General features: G+C 43.7%; 2 protein-coding genes across 4 annotated transcripts in view; both read right to left on the minus strand.

The window, feature by feature from the left end:
• pacs2 (phosphofurin acidic cluster sorting protein 2) overlaps positions 1–2,074 on the minus strand; it is a 76,303-nt gene extending 74,229 nt beyond the window's left edge. For 2 of the 3 annotated variants that reach the window (XM_036575251.1, XM_036575250.1), the window contains exon 1: positions 1,697–2,074. In XM_036575251.1, the coding sequence (XP_036431144.1) occupies positions 1,697–1,815 (119 nt within the window). In that variant the 5' untranslated portion in view covers positions 1,816–2,074. The remainder of the gene's footprint in view (positions 1–1,696) is intronic. The other variant, XM_036575252.1, reaches the window with a different exon arrangement.
• A 4,550-nt stretch (positions 2,075–6,624) lies between these two features.
• On the minus strand, positions 6,625–13,357 carry srsf5a (serine and arginine rich splicing factor 5a). Its single transcript, XM_036575256.1, has 8 exons — positions 13,276–13,357; positions 12,102–12,247; positions 11,949–12,019; positions 11,241–11,357; positions 11,060–11,129; positions 9,338–9,411; positions 8,038–8,145; positions 6,625–7,796 (listed from the first exon to the last, which is right to left on the minus strand). The coding sequence occupies exons 2-8, from the start codon at positions 12,225–12,227 to the stop codon at positions 7,517–7,519; spliced, it is 846 nt and encodes a 281-aa protein (XP_036431149.1). The 5' UTR covers positions 12,228–12,247; positions 13,276–13,357; the 3' UTR covers positions 6,625–7,516.
• Positions 13,358–14,527: the final 1,170 nt, after the last annotated feature.

Consider the following 14,527-nt stretch of genomic DNA (forward strand, 5'->3'; position numbering starts at 1 on the left):
TGGTGGTTCTGGATAGTAAATAAAATGTCTATATTTGTGTTGTAGTCATGGTTCCTATCACCACCACTGTAAACAAATCTCTGACTCTGTCTCTCTGAGTCTCAAACACTGAAATTACGAGGGAATTTTTGAAAAACTGGTGGGCTGGCACTGCACAACGGGCTGTTAACTCTAATCTAAAGTGTTAGCTAAAGCTAAAAACAGTAGCAGGCCTGAATTCTGCTCATACTTTCGTCGACTCCAGTGGCTGTTTACAAGCAGCCGGAGGGATCAGCGAGGGCTCATGGCTCGACTATATCAGGTGTCTCAGCAGGATCGCTGACCTCAGACCAGCTCCCCGCCATCTATACATGTTTATTATATGATATGAGAGGTGAATCTGACCCTGGATTAGAGCTCCTCCCTGAGCCGAGTCTGATACGTGAGCCAGACCGGCGGGATTACACTCATTCTTTCTATTCCTGTACAGTCTGCTGCTCTCAGGCCTGATCTGGGTGATGAGAGAGCAGAACAGACTTAAAATTACTTTAATTAAGCTTCTGAAATGTGTGTGTTTGTGTAGGTGTGTATGTGGGGGGGTGGGTGTGTGTGTGTGTGTGTGTATGTGTGTGTGTGCGTGTATGTGTGTGTGGGTGTGCAGCTGCTGAGTTCCTGTGGCCCACAGTGAAGGGGGTTCTGTGCAAGGTGGGACATTTCACTCAGAAAAAACAACAACAACAAACCGGCACGATAAGCAGAGTCAGCTTTCAAACTGGCTCACGAGCTCTTAAAAAGGACGGTTCTTCAAGGGTTCTTTAGTAAAGACAGGGAACCATTTGCATGCTTAAATGGTGAAATGGTTCTTCAGATTGATGGAGGATGTGTTGTGTGTGGTTCTGTATAGAACTCTTTTTAGAAAAGGGTTACAAGCTTGACTTCTTAACCATAGCAGAACACTTTTTGGTGCTAAAAAGAACCATTTCACCACGCAGAGAACCGTTTAAGGATGCCAATGGTTCTATATAGAACTTTCAAGAGCGCACAAACGACAACAGCACAGCAGCACAATGCCTTACTGTGTTTGTTTACTGTTTTTGTTTGCTGACGAAACAACAACAACACAATAACAACAAAAGAGGCGAGGCTGGAGGTGGCTTCCTATTCGCCAGCTTCTTCGAATTTTCCCGTTCCACCTTAAATGGTGCGGCAGTTACAATCTGACGCCTCAGGCGCCATAATGTAACTGCTGCACCATTTAAGGTGGAACGGGAAAATTCACCCTCGTGCAAAAGAGCCAGTCTGAGCGGAGCTTTAAAGTGCAAAGTACAAAAAGGCCGGTGCATGACAACACACACACACACACACACACTCTCTCTCTCTCACACACACACACACACACACACACACACACACTCTCTCTCTCACAACACACACACACACACACACACACTGTCTCACACACACACACACACGCACACACACACACACACACACACTCTCTCTCTCTCTCTCTCACACACACACATACACTCTCTCACACACACACACGCTCTCTCTCTCACACACACACACACGCACACACACACACACCCAAACCCAGGGGGAGCTCGCGAGCACGCACGAGCAATGCAGAGTTTTCAGCGCAAAAACCTACATTTATGCATAGACGTATGCATCGCACGCACGCACGCGCTGACGCACGGGAGCGCGCACTGACCTGGGGATGCAGTGTGGAGAGGAGCCATCTATTTCCCACGTGGCGAACAGGTTCATGGGAACCGGCGTGTTGAGCGCGCTCCCGGGGAAGCTGAGCCGGGACCCTCCTCTCTCCGCCATGCTGAGCGCGCGGGGCACACACACAGACACACGCGCACGCGCGGGCACGCTGGACTTCTGAAAGAACCTGAGTCCTCCGTGCGCTCGTGCTCCGTTCACGTCGCCGCGGCTCCTCTCCTCATGTCGCCTTTGTTGTTGTCTTGTTTATTTTTTTCGAATACCGGAACTGTTATTTTATATCCTCGCGCCCGTCACCGGCTGACCGCGAGATCCGAGAGCTGCAGCGCACCAGCCGCTCGCGCGTTCGGTCTGTTTTCTTTCTCACGCCCGTAGGCCGACAGGCCCCGCCCCTCCTGCGCTGGGGCTTGTTATCCGGTAGCCCCGCCCCTCCTGCGCTTGGGTTGGATAGTCAAAAGCCCCGCCCTTTCTGCGCTGTGATTGGCTGGCTGGCCTATTTGATTGTTATTATTATTATTATTATTATTATTATTATTATGATTAATATTCATTGCCAGGGGTTCAGAGAGAAACGGTAAAAACATCATATTACACACTTAAAAATTACGGTTCTTAAGAAAACGGTTCTATATAGAACCATTAACATTCAAAGAATCCTTTAGTCACATGATTTAATGGTTCTTTGCATATCGAAATGGTTCTTCAGATTGATGTAGAATATGCTGTAGTAGAACATTTTTGAAAAACGTTCTATATAGCACCAAAAAGGGTTCCACTGTCATAACAAGCCTGACATCATAACAATATTAGAACCCTTTTTGATGCTATATAGACCCCTTTTTAGGAACATTCTACATAGAACACTTTCTCCATCAATCTGAAGAACGACTTCACCATGCAGAGAACCATTTAAGGTTCTACACACTTTTAAAAAAGATGGTTCTTCAAGGATTCATTAGTAAAGGCAAGTAGAGTTCTGTATAGACCCAACTGCATGCGTAAATGGTTCTTTACATGGTGAACTGGTTATTCAGATTGATGGTATATGTGTAATAGAAGCATCTACAGCACACTCTGCATCAATCCGAAGAACCATTTCATGATGCAAATGGTTCTTTGAGTGTTCATGGTTCTATATAGAACCATTTTCTTTACTAAAGAACCCTTGAAGAACCATCATTTTTAAGTGTGCATGTTAAATATTAAATCTTTGACTTTCTTTAGTGCTTTCTTATTTTATTCATTACGTTGTTTGAGATTTTCTGAAAAGTGCACCAAATTAATTTTGAAATGAGACCATTTTACTTTATGAATGTGAAACTTTTCTAATATAAGAAACAATTCTATGATTTATCATTTCTTACTTCAAATTCACCACATCTAAAATAAAATAATCATCCTTATGAAACTCCTGAACTTCTTCCCAGTGAAGTTTTGCACATCTGTCCAAACATTCGTTTCTCTCTCATCCACAAAAATACAAACATCATCTATATGTAAATGAATTCTAGGCTGGCTGGACTTCTCAGAGACAAATCACCTGGCGCTCACACCCTGGTGTGTCGCCTTCATTATCATGTGACCTGCATTAAAACTCCACCCCAAAGTCATTCATTCATTTGTCAGAAGTGATAACAGAGCAGTGATGCTAAACACGCTGTTCAAAGTTATTACTATGTAATAAACCAGGTTTATGTAGATGTGAAAGTCCTTACAAAACGTTAACTGAGTGTTCACTCATGCAGTGCTCACTGACAGCGCAGGGCTCACTAGCACTGGGTTCACTACCACTATTTGCTGATGTTCACTATCAGAGTGTTGGCTATCAGTGTCAGTGTTCACTGGTTGTGGTCACTAACAGTGCTCTTTAATCCAGAGCTCAGTAATTATGGTGACTAACAGTGGATTCACAGTGAGTTTATATACAGCGTTTGGTAATAGTGTTCAGTGACAACGCTCACTAATTGAGCTCATTAACGATGCAATGACTAACAGTGTGCGCTATCACTTTTCACGTGTGTAGTGTTATCTAACAGTGGTGTCCAACTGTGTTGAATGCCATTCACTAACAGAACTCACCAACAGTGTTCACCAATACTGTTCACTGACAGTGTTTATTAACACACAGTTTACTAACAGTGACCACGTATGAGGTCTTCACTAACAGTGTTCCCTAACCATGCTTATTTGCAGTGTTCACTATCAGAGAGCTCACTAAGAGTGTGTTTACTGACAGTGTTCAGTAACAGCAGTGACCGTGGTCACTGACAGTGCTCACCATCAGTGTACACTAGCAAAGGTCTCTTAACAGTGTACACAGAAAGTGCTCACCATCAGTTTTCAGTAAGTGTTCACTAACAGTGTTCACTAAGTGTGCTCATTGTGTTCAGTGTTTTCACCAGTTGTGTGTTCACTAGCTGTGCTTACTGTTTTCACTAACAGTATTCACTAATTGTGTATTCTGTGTTTACTAATTGTGTTTTCACTAACAGTATATTCACTAACTGTGTATTCACTTACTGTGTGTTCACTAACTGTGTTCACTAGAATCTGTGCAGGAGGAGGCTGAGCGTCCTCAGGCAGTGAGGACTGATGCAGTGTGAAGGGCTGCAGTAGGACACAGCTGTACAGCTGGACACACTGTTCCAGCTGGACAGTTTATTGTGTGTGTGTGATATACTATGTTTACTGATCTTTACACACTTTACATTCTGTGTGTGTGTGTGTGTATATCTGTGTGTGTGTGTGTGTGCGCGTGAGTTTGTGTGTGTGTATGTGTGTGTGTGTATATCTGTGTTTGTGTGTGTGTGTGTGTGTGTGCGTGAGTTTCTGTGTGTGTGTGTGTGTGTGTGTGTGTGTGTGTGTGTACTTTGTTTTGCCGTTTTAAGGGAGACCAAACATCCTCATTATGAACTGATAACATTAAAGGATATTTTGCTGATGACCTTCAGAGAAAATGTCTTTTTTTTGTTTTGTTTTCACTCAGATAAATTAATAAACATAACAGATTTGCTTTTGGTTGCTGGGATCAAGGTTGGTGTCTGGCTTTGTAGTTCGGCTACAATAATACAGTAAAAACCGTATAATAAGGCAATAACAATCGTATAGTAAAATAAACGTAGAAAAGAATGAGGTCGTAATAAATGTTGCCCCATAATGAGTAATAATTTGAGCAAAATACTTAACATAAATGTAAAACACTGAAGAGTTTATTCGAGGCTTAAGTTCAGCGTGAACGGAACTCTAAGGTGTGATGGGATATAATAACACAGCAGACTGAATTCTAGTGTTTCATTTAATGATGCATGTTAGCTCGTGGCTAATATAATAGCTTGTGGAGAGCACAGTAGATCAACGTTAACACATCTCTCATTTCTAGCACTGTAACTTACATCAGGACCAAAACATTAGCTTGTGGCTAATGCAGAGATCAGGGCTAACATACCAGCTCGTGGCTATAGTGTGTGATATCAGGGTTGACATATATCGCTAATTTCTAGGACTTTACACCATTAGATCAAGGTTAACACATCACAGAGACACCAGAGCTGACATATTAGCCTGTTTGTAGTGTGTTAGCTCAGGGCTAACACAGCTCGTGTGTACATCAGCGTGGTTGGTTTAGTGTTTACATTATGAGCCGAGGCTGAATGGATGGCTGAACTCTGCTGTTCTGAAGTCTTTAATGTTAATACTTTCATAGTTTCCTAATAAACTGGAAACCGAACCCTAACATATTAACTTGAGCACCATTTCCAGCCATTTCCCTTATTTACTGTATTGAAAATGTATTGATTCTCAAATGACAGAGCGAGAGGCAGAGAGGCAGAGAGGCCTTGGACATTACTGATGGTGCACTGAACCCACAGTCATTAATCTGAGGACTCAGCGGTTGCCGTGTTCTTCATAGCAACAGAGGACGAGGCTTTTACGCAGCAGCTGCTCCTGTTCTTTTATGGGAAATACAGACTAAAATCAATAACTCGGCCGTCTCCGTCTCACTGTACGACAGCTGCAGCTGCCTGCTCTGATCTCTCTACACTGCAGCAGAGAGATTTATTAGGGATGGGCGATATGGAAGAAATCATGATACTTCAAGACATTTTTACGATACGCAATAAACACCATGATATTCACAGCATGCTCAGAAAAGCGTATGTTGATAATTCATCACAATAAAAGTCATGTTACTCACCCCTACTACAAACACAGTGGGGCCAAACGGTCTGAGAGGACTGGTGAAAAAGCTTTAATTTGCATTATTTTCTAATTTAATATTCAGATTTAACACAACCTGAATGAACTGCAGACTCAATGCGTGGGAACGAGATCCTAATGCATGGCCACGACTTAGTAAGGCGTGGGAATGAGATCACGGCTTACTAAGTCGTGTCCACGCATTATTTTTATTTATACAGGATGTCACCAGCAGGGCTCCGTAGAATTTTGTTATTTGTTGTCCTTTCGCTTTAATGACTGTGTGCGTTCCAGCTGATCACTAAATCCACCGAAACACTGACGGCCGCCTGAACATGAGCCTCACTGGAAGAGATAAGACCAAAACCAATCTGACCTTCTGCAAACGCTCAAGTTCACACATATGCTTCAATTTGAATAGTGAACTAGATACAGTGCAGGATTTTGAATACTTCTTCTTTTAGTGGTCAGAACTTTGTTTAAAAGTTTAACATCCTAAAACTTCATTTGCAGAAATAAATGGAAATCCTGTATTTTCAATGTGGTCTCAGACTTTTAGACCCACTGTGCGTGTGCAGGCATGTAAATATCTATAAAAATACTGAACATTTTTAGGCCTTCTGAGTCAGCAGTGGTGGTGCTGCACCATCTAGTGGTGATGAGTTGTAGTGCAGCATCACTATCATGACAAAAGACTGAAAAATGAACACAAGGGAAGTCGATTTATAGTTTATTTGTTATAAATCAGTATTCACAGTTAATTTATAGAACCTGCAGGACAGCTCAAAAGAAAAAAAAGAGAACTCCAAAACGGCACAAAAAGTCAACTTCAAACTAAAGACTTCTACAAAGTAATAAATCAAAATACACAAACTTCTCAGAAATCGCACCTGCCCCAGTGTTTTATTGTTAAAAAGAATTTAGAAAAATGTGACTGTGGTCCGGTGCACAATTCTGCACAGACGATCAAGAGTCCTGTGTTTATTACTGAAGTGCTTCACTACTACAAACACCTGAAGCAAAAAAAACAACAAAAAAAAGTGGACATCACTGGGAGGGATTCACAAAGACGGAAATAAAACAAACTGCAATGAATTACTGCAGTCATTCAATCAAATGAGGCACAGGTCAAACTAAAGCATGTTAAAGGAGGAAGAAAGGAAGTTTACTTGATACATGAAGGAATAGCTCGATCAAACATGCCGACGCGGCTGCAAACGGGAGGCAGTAGGTGTCAATTAGCGCAACGCAGCATTTGCACAATGCTAACCAGGCCAATTCACTAAGAGGAATACTGCAGTGTTTTCCAACCTAATCTGCAGATCAGACAATTTCAGCATGTTTTCCTATAAATGCTTCAGTATCTGCTCACAGACTTCTATCAGAAGTCAGAACTGGGTCAGAGCTCTCCCTGTTTAAGGAAACAGTTAATTCAGCCGATAGAGATTAGGTTGGAAAATGTTAACGTATTCCTTTAATGTCAGCTCCTTTGACCAAACTATTCCTTTTATGATACATAAACATGTTCAACTTATACATGTTTTTGTAATTTTTAACTTTCAACACACATTCAGCCACTCGCGCGCTCATACACACGTCCTCTCTCTCAGTGCTGACTCTCAGCGGATCGGGAGCGAGAGCGGGATCGAGATCGGGATCGGGATCGAGAGCGGGACGGTTTCCTCTGAGCGGAGGGAGATGGCGACGCTGATCTGGAGCGAGACGCTGGCGACGGTTTCTTCTCCGGAGTTCTGCTGGCGGAGCGCGAGCGGCTGCGGGAGCGTTTACTCTCTCGCTTGCTCTCGCGGCTGCGGCTCCGGCTGGCTGATTTGGAGCGAGAGCGGGATCGGGATCGAGAGGAGCTGCGGGATCGGCTTCGGCTGCGGCTACAGAAGAAAGAAGAAATTAAGGTGAATTAACGTGAACATTAAATAGTGGGAGAGAAGGCACTGCAAACAAGCTCTAGATAAGCCCTCAAGACATCTGCAGACACAACCAGAACATTAAACCTTTTAAACAGGGGTTAAGTTACATTTACAGATGTGACCAACGACACAGAAGCTTCCCTCACAACAGTCATCACTTCTGGCCTTTTCTGGACATTTGCATGAACATATTTCTACGTACTTCCTCTCGCGGTCCTCGTACAGTTTCAGCTTGCGGCCGTTCAAGTCGGTGCCATCCAGCTTCTCAATGGCGTTCTTCATATCGCTGTGACTGGCAAACTCGACAACCCTGGAACACAGAGAGCTTTCAGTCAGACCACAAACACACAGACGACACTCTGACCTACAGTCAGTCTGAGGCGGCGCTTCACATCATATCACGGGCATTAGTGTCGCAGCTAGTGACTTTTAGCTTCAGTGTTATTGGCTGAAAAACACAACTTTCAAGTAAATGTGTCTGTTTGGTTAACATTTACATCACCATCTAAGATTCTCTGCTCTAATTTTAGGAACAGTCCAACCGGAACAAATCGTCAGGTTTATAAGATTCTTTAACACTCAGGAAGCTCATTAGTAATGATAAACTTTAATACTAACTCAATAGTATCTTTAATGACACCAATGCTGTCCTATGTCATACGATCATAAATGCTCATCAATTATACTGAAGCTCTTCATCAATGCATTAACCATATTTATGCCAACTACATCCTTCAAGGTTAACTGCAGCAGGAATGTATCCAGGGTGTGATAACATTATTCTGTAGTGTATTGTTTCATGAGGCATGTTAGCTAATGACTACTGTGTTAGCTCTTGGCTAATATAGTTACTGATCTACTGTGCTCTCCACAAACTAACACATCAGCTCATTTACAGCACTTTACATCAGGACCAAAACATTAGCTTGTGGCTAATGCAGAGATCAGAGCTAACAATTTAGCTTACAGCTAGTATGTTAGATCACGGCTGATATATTGTGGCTAACACATGAGAGCAACGTTTACATATACAGCTAATTTCTATTGTTTCATCAAGACCAAAATATTAGCTTGAGGCTATTACTTTAGATCGAGATTAACACATTAGCCTGGTTCAGCTCAGGACCAAGCTATTGTTTTTAGTGTGTTAGATCAGGACTAACATATTAGCTCATGGCTAACATTAGCTTGTGGTGAAAACATTAGCATGTTTAGTTAACGTATACAACTATATCAATGCTCTCACTAACTATGAGAATGCCGACTTGAATACATCTGTGCCTTTAATTACACTGACGCTAACAATGTAATTGATGTTATGAACATAATACCCAGACATTAATCAGTAACTACAGGATCCACTAAGCTGGCATTATTCTGGACTTATTAACTCTAATAACAGGAGTTATTCTTAGGTATTATATAACTGAGTAGTGAAACTCTGGACCTGCCAGTGGATCCTGGCTGTTTAATGAGTACAATATTCTCGTACATAACCTTACCCTTCGTTCTTTTTGGTTCTGTGGGCGTCCACAAACGTCACGTCTCCAACTTTCCGCATCAGGTCCTTCAGGTCCTGCAGCAAAGCAGGAGAGCCTTCAGTGATCCACAAACCCAAACACACACAAACACAATCCACCGAGACAGACCACTCAAACACACACTGCTTCCCGCAGCCACACCTGTCTGATCACTACGAGCCCTGAAGTGTGCACTTGTGGTGTGGTGTGCACTTGTAGCAAGCTCCCTACACTCTCCTGGACCGTGTGCCCATGTAAAAGTACGTCACCCACAAAACAGATGCTAATTTGCTCCAAGTACTGTTGGGATTAGTGTAACTGACGTTTGGGCTTGGTTTAAAAGCGCAAGAAGAGCGTGGAGGAACAAAACGCCTGCAGTGAGTCAGAACTACACTCACGTTACTGGTTTATTTTTGCTAAGAACAGAACTCGCACACTACATTCTCTCCATGTAGATGATTATATAAATGGTTTCCAGCTTTGGTTTGTTTTTCTCCACACTGACACGTTAAAGAGCCCATATGCTAATTTTTTTTTTATTTACTTACTTCCTGATGAGGTTCACTTTATTTGCATGTGTGAACACTGCGGTAAACGGCCATTTTCACTGGCCTTTAAGACAGATGCAAACGAGCGCCGTTCTGAGATGTTCCCGATAACTTCAGCATGAATGGGCGGGGCTAAACGGACATAGACCAAACAAAAACGCCTCAAAACAGGCCGTTCTGGCAGCTTAGTGTCTGTATATTCACTGGTACAGTTTTGAAACTAAAATATTTACATAATGATGGCAAAATGTATTTAAAAAAAAAAAGCAAAAAGAAAAAGGCAAGAAAAGTTCAGTTCCCTACACGATATGGGCCCTTTAACCCACCCCGTTCACTTCCCTCCATGATATGGGCCCTTTAACCCACCCCGCAAAATGGCACCTACAGTAATCTCCCAACCCTTCCTCCATGTGATCTATCAGTGTGTTGAGCTACTTACCGTTCCACAACACGGAAGACATTAGCAAAGAGCCACTTGTCCAAATAGCAAACGGAACCAATGCAGTTTAAACGACCTTGGCCTCGACCCCTTCCGGCCTCCACAAGCACGGACCCACCAGAGACAGCGAGAGGAGTGTGCACCCCCCCGCGTCTGCACCAACAGAAAAAGACCCAAACGGGGCGCAGGGGGGCACGTGGAGCCGATTTGTGACCACAGACCCTCCAGAGTGGCTACCCATGTCCTCTAAGGCTATCCTGCGCTACCGCTTTCACCCGCTAGGGGGCCCAGCCAAGAATTAGACCAGCCGCAACTGCGTGTAGGGAGAGGCACCACATGGACACTATTCAGAACACAACCAGCAGAGGGCGTTATGCACCTCAGGGGCTGTGCATGCAAGTCCAATTAAAGAATACCAGAGCACAGCTGTTAAAGAAAAGGTTTGGAAAAAGACGGGTCTCAGTTAGATAACCTTTCAGCAATTAGCAGAAATATAACCATTTATGAAAATAAAGGTAAAGATTTGAAGCTACCTTACGACTACAAAAGTGTGTTTGTTTTGTGATGAAACATTCAAATTTTACCCTCTTACTGTAGTGGGATGAAAAAGGGAATGTTAAGTTTTGGGGGTTTTAACTGCTTTTGCAAAATAAAAAGAAAAAGTAAAGGGAAAAAAAGCTGTAAAGGTGGTTTCTGCAGCACGCGCTCATCTCTCACCTGCCAGCTGATGCGGGAGGACAGGTTCTCCACGATGATTCTGTGCTCCGTGCGGACAGGAGGACCATACCTGAGTGGGAGAGAGAGTTAGTACATGTACGGGTCTTTATTACAGCAAAAATATGTTCTAATAATAATAATAATAATAATAATTATCATCAACATCATCATCATTCCTCACCTGGATCCTCCGCTGCGGGACTGACGGTAGCCTCGGAAGCGTGGAGAGAAGCGTCCTCCCCCCATTCCAGGTCCACCACCTCTGCCACGTCGGGACCGAGCATGCTCAATGGTCACCCTACACATGTGAAAACCAACATGGATTATATATGGTGTATGATGTTTCCTCATACGTTTCTCAACAAAAAACTAGTTTATAGTTTAAAGCCAAATTTCTTCCTTTTTATTAAATAACTGGCTGAAGTTTGAAAAATTCCACACATGTGAACAAATGTGAAGGTGAAAAATCAACCCTATTTTGAATGTGTGTGATGTCACAAAATCCATTCAGCCTAAAGCAGTTTAGCCCCATCCGCTCCCACTGAGTTTATAGGTAAAACTATCAAGCAAGACTGCTTTTTGAATGACGTGCAATACAGGACACCCAGGCACGGCCTATTCTAAGGGACAGAAGCCAGAAAATGGTCATTTAAAACAAATAAATGTTTCTTTATGGCACAGAAAACTACGTAAATGTGATGAGCAGAACTGTGAGACAACAAAACAGAAAAACGTAGGCTATGGGCCCTTTAACATGTGACACTACTGTTCTGCTGGTACATACTACGCATCCCAACTTGTCTACATTTTTTTCCTGGAATTTGCATACTGTACTGTGATGTTATTTTGGGAAGATCAAAGCAAGACTGGAGTGTAAGCACCACCGCACCTCTCGCTGCAGAGCTCCTTTCCGTTGAGCTCGTACACGGCATCATCTGCATCCCTGTAGTCGTCAAACTCCTGTGGGGACACAGACAGTCAAATCCAGCACTTATTCTCTCTACAGTGACTGAACCACACGAGGCGTTTCTGCAGCGCTCACCACAAAGCCGAAGCCGTTTTTCAGGTTGATCTCTCGGATGCGTCCGTAGCCCTTGAAGAACTTCTCCACGTCTCTCTCCCGGGCGTGTGGGCTCAGGCGGCCAATGAACACACGGCATCCACTCATGGTTGTGACCTCAAGGCAAGCTGGAAAAGACCTTGAGTTAATCTCCAATCTGGCAGGTCAGCTGCATGTTTTTTGTTCCCCCCCCCTCCAAAAACAGACAGAGGGTCGAAGTACAACCGGAGACGAGGCCTAATAACTTGTTTAATGTTTAAATGTAAAGTTTGCTTGCAAGGAAATTCTCTACAGGGTGAATTAGGAACAAACGGTACTTTGACTGTAAATGACCTACTTAAACAACTGAACCAAACCCAGCTGCTCATCAGCCTCCCAGAATATGTAGATTGAACAACTTTGCATTGAAAATTTACCACCTCCCGGAGTCACGTGTCCTCTAACACCCGATAATACCGAAAACGAGCTCGGATTAAAAAATAGAGAGGCATCAGCCCACACAGCCCCGGGAAAAGAGCTTACGTTGGCTTCTTGTTTGAATTTTCCGTTCCACCTTAAATGGTGTAACGTTAGCTGAATCATTTAAGGTGGAACTCTCGGCCCAGGAAAATAGGTCAGGCCTCGTCTGCAAACGCAAATCGCACATGCTTCGGTCTGATTCGTGTGTAATGTTGATCTACGCCCGGATTCCCCAGTAAAATGTGTTTGGGTTTCATTCCAGACTGCCTGAGCTCATTTACACCGCTATTATCGATTATATTGGTTTCGGAGTTCTCAGTCAGCTGAGTCAGGCTGCTGTATTTTAACTCGCACTGCGCAGTAAAAATGACTCCCCTTTCAAACTGTGCATGAAAACGATACCCATATGTTCTAACCCGCACCTCATCCAGGAAACCTGAACTTTAAAGCTCTCTTTCTCGGTGGAAAATTCCAGAACAACACCCGATAAGCAAACAGAAGCGGCCATTAGCTGCGTGGCTAAAGCTAATGCTAAAGCTAACGCCGTCAGCGCCGGTTTATTTACGAGCCGCGCGGCTGTTCTGATCACATATCGAACACAACCCGTTCATAAACCGATTGATTAAGCTTTACAGTAGATTAAACCTGCATCTTAAATCAATAAACAGTCAGAAAATTGGCTTAAACCGTGGCTCACCTGTTAGACCGCGCTGCGATAAAATGGCGTATGTGCAGAAGGATGACGCGGAAACGGCGGGAGGGACTATTTATGGTTTCTGTGGGGGAGGGGAGGGGAGGGGAGGGGGCAAGGGGCGGGGTTTATGGCTTTAGGGCTGGGCGATACCACCGATTACTTTTCCGATAAGATACCAGAACCGGTTTACGGCAGTAGTTTCTATCTGTAGAGCTGCAGCACCGCAGCTTTAGCCCCCACACTGTCAGACCCGCACTCTCAGCGTCCTGCGCCTCGGGTTAGGACCTGCAGCCGCACTGAAACCTGATAAAAAAAACAAAAACCTGACAGTCCATTCCAGATGTCAGTAGGTTTGCAAAACTTACAGGTAGGTTTAAAAACACCACAAAATGTTGGAAAAAAACATGAGATGAGATAAAGCATTTTAAACAGAGAAACTGTTTGTTTTTATAGTAACATTTTTGCTTTTTTCAGTACTAAATTGTATTTCGGTGCTGGGTTGCCATTAAACATGAACAGGTATAAATAATTACTGACCAGCCGATTGTGAACACGACATAACAACTGATATACTCGCCTGGACATTTAAAATAGCCCTGGATTCAGATTTCCCATAACTACGAAGCATAGCTGCCCACAGGAGAACTCAAATCTACGGAGCCCTGCTGGTGACATCCTGTAAAAATAAAAATAACGTGTGGCTGACTTAGTAAGGCGTGGGAACGAGATAATTAAGTAGTGGCCACAACTTAGTAAGGCGTAGGGATGAGAACCTGCCTTCTTAAGCTGTGGTCAAGGCTTAGACAGGCAGAGAAATAAACTCAAATCTGTCCCCAAAAATCCACTCCAGACCACTTTTCAGTTCTTTTTTAACCTGCCCCTCCCCCCACTGTGGCTCACCACCCAGATCACACCTGAACACCTACACTTTGGCGTGGCGCCTTCCTTTGTGTTCCTGTTAGCAATGCAGCCGTTAGCATGCTAATGAGCCAGCTGAGTGGTGCAGTGCACTAAACATTGGCTCCATCGTCAGGAGGTGATGAATTCAAATCCCATCAACACCACAACCGTCTGCAGCTGGTAGTCCAGGTGTGGGAAACACAGCTGCTCCGTGCGACAGTGGGAGCCCCACCCAGTGGGGTGGCTGTTGTAAGGGCCTGGTTTTTGTGATAGTGGGTCTGAGTGGTGGGTCAGGCTGTTAATCTGATATCTTTCGCTGTTCTACATCTGAGCATGTGCAGAAACTTTAGAGTCC

Source organism: Colossoma macropomum, unplaced genomic scaffold (genome assembly GCF_904425465.1).
Source record: "Colossoma macropomum unplaced genomic scaffold, Colossoma_macropomum, whole genome shotgun sequence".
Lineage (NCBI taxonomy): Eukaryota > Metazoa > Chordata > Actinopteri > Characiformes > Serrasalmidae > Colossoma > Colossoma macropomum.